At 38.6% G+C, this 6070-nt stretch overlaps 2 protein-coding genes across 6 annotated transcripts in view; one reads left to right on the top strand and one right to left on the bottom strand.

Annotated features, from left to right (window-relative positions):
- Positions 1 to 1127, top strand: part of HDDC2 (HD domain containing 2) — a 20850-nt gene extending 19723 nt beyond the window's left edge. For 2 of the 3 annotated variants that reach the window (XM_006926144.3, XM_025042428.1), the window contains exon 6: positions 750 to 1113. In XM_006926144.3, the coding sequence (XP_006926206.1) occupies positions 750 to 847 (98 nt within the window). In that variant the 3' untranslated portion in view covers positions 848 to 1113. Of the gene's footprint in view, positions 1 to 749 lie in introns of all 3 variants that reach the window. The other variant, XM_015600148.2, reaches the window with a different exon arrangement.
- Positions 1128 to 2968: 1841 nt separating this feature from the next.
- The window catches only part of TPD52L1 (tumor protein D52 like 1), an 85172-nt gene continuing 82070 nt past the window's right edge, over positions 2969 to 6070 (bottom strand). For 2 of the 3 annotated variants that reach the window (XM_006926142.3, XM_025042416.1), the window contains one exon: positions 2969 to 3580. In XM_006926142.3, coding sequence (XP_006926204.1) covers positions 3455 to 3580 — 126 coding nt within the window. In that variant the 3' untranslated portion in view covers positions 2969 to 3454. The remainder of the gene's footprint in view (positions 3581 to 6070) is intronic. The other variant, XM_015600068.2, reaches the window with a different exon arrangement.

Below are 6070 nucleotides of genomic sequence, written 5' to 3'. Positions count from 1 at the left end.
GAGATGAGCCAGGTGTCAGGGCAGGAAAATGAAGGGAACATTCGGAGAGGTTGTGGATAGGGAATAAATGGAATAAAGTTAAATTGGAATGAACAGTAAGCAACAAAAGGCACTGGCAAGAAAAGATAGGGAAGAGATGTTTTAACATTCCCTTGCTAGCCAGCATCAGCCTAAGATTGTTTGGAGCTTGGTTGCTGCCCGAGGCAGAAATCTGGGAATGGCTGAGAAGGTAAGACAGTACAGATCAGTGGGTTTTAGCATAGAGGTGTTTGTAAGAGACATGTTTGCATTATTGTTTGCATCCTGGGAAAGCCTAGACCCCCTGGTCTTCCTACTAGTCTTTTTATATGTAAGTGCTTTGTCCCCCCAATAAATTGCAGATTCTGAATGGCCAGAGATTGTTTTCAGCTCTCTGGGCTCCATCCTAGTTGAGTTTTCCCTGAGCTCCTGGTAGAGGCATTCAGAGGCTGCCTGGTAAAGTTTCTCCTAGCTCTGTCCCATCAACAGTTCTTTGCCTCCTTCTCATCCATATGCATGGTGGCATATAGGGTGAAAAAGAATAAGCTCCAGGTGTTCGGTCCCTGTTGGCCCCTCTCCAAATTGGAAGGAAGGAACTGGAATCATGTTCTGCGTTGGAGTGAAGCATGGGTCAGATCACAGAATTGAACCCCTGATGAGCTCTGGGATGAAGCTGGAGAGATTGATGTAAACTCTTATCCTTATCTTTTTCCCATCTTCTTGCCTTGCAGGAAAATTCAATCACCCTGAGATAGTCCAGCTTGTTTCTGAACTCGAGGCAGAAAGAAATGCTAACATAGCTGCTGCTGCCAGGGAGCCGCACTCCTGAGATGTTCTATATGTTGTTGCACTCCTGTAACAAACGTTTTATTTTTCCAGTTTTATGGTATTGTGTTTTGCCACTGTTGATCTGTTGATTTCCCCAGATGTGAGTCTGTTTAATTTCAATTGCCTGGACTCCAGCAAGAAATGCGATACAGTGTGGCAATAAAAGAAGCTTACAGAACAGGATGTGGTTATGAAAATGCACGGCTGAAGACTTGGGGTGGGGTGGGGTACCTTTTTTTGAACTAAATAAATTTTAAAAACAATAAACTTTGGAATATTTATTGGAGATTTTAAATCAGCTTATTGTGAATAAATAACCTATATCCCCAAGGGCCATATTCGTAGAAAATTTAATTATGATTGCTTTCAAGAACAAATTCTTTAGCTGATTTAGTGATAAGGATCCAGGACAAGGAATGTAGTATAATGGATTTCCTCAGATGAAATGCTTTATTCAAAGGATTACTCTCTAGAGCCAAATTTTTAATTTCTCTCTGGCCTGCCCTAAGCCCCCTCCCCCACCCCCTTTCTTCTGATCCTTTTTGTCACTTGGGGATACCGATTGGGGCATGCAGTTTCCGGTGCCACTTGTCATTCCTTTTTGTATTTTTCCATCTGATATACAGATCTTTAGACCTTGGCTATAAAAACATTTATCACCAGGTGAGACATATATACTAAGAAGAGTATTGCTAGGGTCACTGAACCTGATATAGGTTCCCTTATATAGGGAACACATCAGAACTGGTTTCCTAGCCTCATTTCCCTTTCATAGGATAAGTAATCTGCCCGCTTACCTTTAAATGATACACAAGATTAGGAAGGGAAGGCAAACCCTACTACCTTTGCAAACCTGATCAATATTTTGGTGTGGAATATGATGCCTGTCTCTTTAATTCAAATGTCAGTTTCCATTTGAAGGAGACCCTTTAGGCTGGCCTGGTGTGAATTCTAGGCTGCGTTTCTTTGGAAACTCTACAGTATCCATGGATACCCAATCTGCAGGAAGCAAGGTGCATGATCTCTTCAGCAGCAGCACACGCATGTACATACAGCTGCTCTTCTTTGAAAAGAGCAATGCTTCTCTGCATCAAAATATTGCTGCATCATAGCAACAGTATTTAAACAGTGATAAATGCTTGAAAATCAGCAATGTATGATCATTATTGGAGAGACAATTGGTAGGAAAACAGAACTACATCAGTCAGTATTTTGGCGTTTTTTTCTCCTGACACGAAAACATGCACACAAAATAAGGTTCAAATATTTATAACCAGATTTTCTGTGGCCCAGGAGTTTTATTTGGGATGTTTTGCCATCTGTGATATTCATAAATTCATAGACTTTGGAAGCCTCTACTGGGTCAGACTTAATGCTGGTCACTTAATCATTATCCCAGTTTTCCATTTACCCATCAAGTGAGGTTTCACACAGTCCTAAACCTTCCTCACTGAGGTAATAAGTTTAAAAACAATATAAATATTTGAGCATTCTCACTTAAAAAAAAATGCTTTTTTTTTTCCTCGAAAGATAAGAGTCCGAGACCTCAGATTATGTGATGCCGAATCGGCTTGATTTTCAGTTAGATAGGAATACAGTTTGTCCTGTTCCATTAATTTGACTAGAATTTTTCAGATTGGTTTTATTTCACTCTCACTTTAATAAATTTTAAAAATGAACAAACTATAGGTTATATATATTACTTGGATTACATATTTAACTATATAATAGGTAAATATATATATATGACATATATATATAAAGATTATATGTATATAAATTGTGATTATTTTTTTGGTTAGTCCAATCTGTATACATTTAAAAACATCTATAGGATGCATCTCTGCTACCTAGTAACAAATGTAAGTTCCTATTTAGAAAAGAAACATGTGATGTGGAAGGTTAACTACTACTCGATGTAGATTAGAGAGAATTTTAGAATTAAAGATTAGTTTAGCATCCTAAGGTAGTTAAGGTTATAATTACTTACATACTCTCATATTCACTAGATTAGAAGTTGATTTAAAATAGTGTCTGCAGAATCACAGCTACCACCTTTTAAGGTCATCAATAACCCTGAAGACTTAAAAAAACGGTTCAAAGTCATCATTAAAATCGATTATTTTAATTGCTTAAATAAACATGTAATTGATGTAGGTGAGGGACATCACAAGCAGTTTGATGAAATTGCTGTGTCATCCCATTGCTGGAGACAGAAAGAGCTCCACCCAGTGGGGTGACTGAACTGAAAGGAAGTTCTCACTCAGCCTTCAAAGACATGCACAAGGTAAAGGAGTCCGAGCAAAAATCAAAACAAATAATTAATAGCTCGTGTCTGGAAAATATGTTTGAGTTACACAGAGAAGGGTCATGATCAATTATGTACGTGCTCAAGTCAGGGCATTCGGAAAGATAATCTATGAATACTGAAGTGTGATGGTCAAGTGGTCCATTATCAACACAAACAAACGGAAATCATTTTATTAAACTCTGTGGTGAGGCCATTTGAAGAACAGGATCAAGGCATGGATTTCCCAGCGGGATTTTGGTCTTCACATCTGCCGTGCGCAGGCGGCGAAGGGCCTCCGGGGGCGCGGGGCTTGCAGCCCTAGCACTGCAGCTCCTCTTCCGCGCGCCGAAGGCCGCCTGCCGCGCTCTGCGCGCTGGCGTGGGCCGTGGAGCTGAGCACCGCCTCAAAGCTGCCTCCGCCGTGGTTCGCCCCGCCTACTTTCGTCTGAAATGGCCAGAGACGCAAAAATGCAGTTAGTTCATTACTTCTGTAATGTTTTTTGGAGGAGTGATAACTTTCAAGAAACACTTTTTCTTTTTCTTGAGGGGATGTAAAGGGTGTAGAAAAGTTAATTTCCTTTAACAGAGTGCTAGGATGTCATTCGAACTCGTGTTCTGGGATTGGATTAGTAACTTTGATTTTGTACAATTTTAGCAACGCTCTCTTTATCTCTTCTACATTTAAGATTCTCAGTTCCTTCAGGAGCATAACCAGATCTGTAGATTTGCACCATCTACTCACTCACCCAGAGAATCCATTCAATCAAAACGGAACTGGACTTTATAGTCCCCTCATTTTACAAATGTATGGATATTTTTAAGTGACTTTATCTTAGGTGTTCTACTTGAGATTTAGCAAGACAATATGAATTTCTGAACAAATGTCCTTTGAAAAGCAGTGACTCAACTGGTCTCTGCTTTGAGAGTTGGAGATGAACCAAGTCTGGAGCACTGGTCACTTTCCATCTTCCTAAACATTTGCCTTTATAGGAGGAAAATCCCTTAAAATGCAAAGTTATGATGTTTTACGAGGCTCCCTTTTTGTGTACTTGTTATCGGCTAATAAGAACAGACTCAGGAAGAAATCAATTTATAACTAAAAGAAATATGGTTAAGTATTTTGGAAAATTCCTTATTCAAAAGTCCTTCAAAAGAATATTTAATGGTCCAAAATGTTTAATGAAAGTCATTCAGGGTCACACTGGCCTTCTTTTAAGCATTAACACTATGGAAAACATACTCTTGAGGGAAAGAAAGGTATGGAATAGATAATGTTGCCAATCCTAAAATGCTACCTGCATCTCACTGTCACCAAAGTGATCACTCACAAGAACATAAGCCACAATGGGAAATGAATGTATCCACCTACTGCCTCGCCTGCCGTTCTAAAGCCTTAACCAGGGTTTAAAAGCAGTTTCATCACTGCAAAACAAACACAATTTTCTCCAGTTGTCATTAAAATACCCGTCTGCCCCTTTAAATTCAATTACAAAGTTGCAATTTTCCATCTGCTAAGGTTGGGAAACTTGTTTTGGAAAGAGGCAGATAATAAATATCTTAGGCCTGGGAATCACATAGTAGCTGTCACGAATACTCAAATCAGCCACTGTAGAAAGCAGCCAAAGACAATGCATGCAAGTGAATGAGCACAGCTGTGTTTCAAAAAGACTTGTATAGACACTGAAATGTGAATTTCATGTAATTTGATTTTCACACGTCTCAAAATATTATTCTTTGATTTTTTTTCAGCTATTATAAAAACGTAAAAAACATTCTTAGCTTACAGGCCATTCAAAAAATAGGTGACCAGCTAGCTGGATTTGGCATACCAGCCTAAGTTTACCAACCTCTGGCACAGAACATTGATTTGTCCTCCAGTCAGTGTTACTTTAGCACTGCTTTCAATTATGTGATTTTTCAGCATGCTTCTTTCTTTCCTGAGAGAAACAAGATTAATCCAACATAATCTGCTCTATGAAGAGTTCCCATTCTCTTCTTTATTTTATTCGTATTCTCTTTTGACATAGAAGTCACAGACAATATTGTATCAGATGAATATCAATTACTGATATTTCCTTCTGGGCTTTGTTTCATTCCTCTCTCCTAGTTCTTGATTTTCTCACATCAAAATAGAAAAACCAAGGAGGAGGGAACTGCTCTGAAATACAGCAATTTGGCTAGAGGGAAGTGAAATAAAGGGGTTTCCTAACCATGTGGGTTTAATGACTGCACGCCGCAATACTCTAGGCAAGGACCTGCTTAAGCAAAGTTGTGAACAATAAACCCCTCTTGGACCCTCCCTTCATAATGGTTTTCCATCCAAGAATTTGTCAATTTGTTCCCAAAATTCTAATTGTTCTTTGCAAAATATTTTATTTGAATCATTGAATTGGGCTTCCTAATCTTTCATAATAAAATAGCTGGTTGAAAGGACACAAAGAAACAATGAGTATAATATATCTTGCCTTTTTTAAGGTTTTAATTCAGGTCATGCAATATAGTCATCAAAAAGTAGGTGTGCTAAAAATATGGTCTGGTTGACATATTAAAAGGGATGTAGTTACTCATGATTCAGGGGGACATGGTAGTATATACCCAATAAGTGTGCTCACTGAGTGTACAGGTGACACCAGCTGAGACGTCATCAAGTAATACATTGATGTACTACAGGGATATAGGCAGAAAGGACTAAATGTTATATGATTATGATGAATTGGAAAGTTTTTCATGGACCATCAATTGGGTATAAAGGAAGAACAATCAATTGGGTCCAAATGCCACATGGTGTGTGACAGACTGTGTGAGAAGATGGCAGGAATGGACCTCAGTTCACAGCAGAACATTATTTCTAATAGAACACAAATATGAACATGATTCCCTTTCAGTGGTGTTTTTAAAATCAAGCTTTAAAGCAGTATATGGGAATGGAGATACA

This window comes from Pteropus alecto, unplaced genomic scaffold (genome assembly GCF_000325575.1).
Source record: "Pteropus alecto unplaced genomic scaffold, ASM32557v1 scaffold79, whole genome shotgun sequence".
Taxonomy (NCBI): domain Eukaryota; kingdom Metazoa; phylum Chordata; class Mammalia; order Chiroptera; family Pteropodidae; genus Pteropus; species Pteropus alecto.
This window is presented reverse-complemented; position numbering and strand designations above follow the sequence as displayed.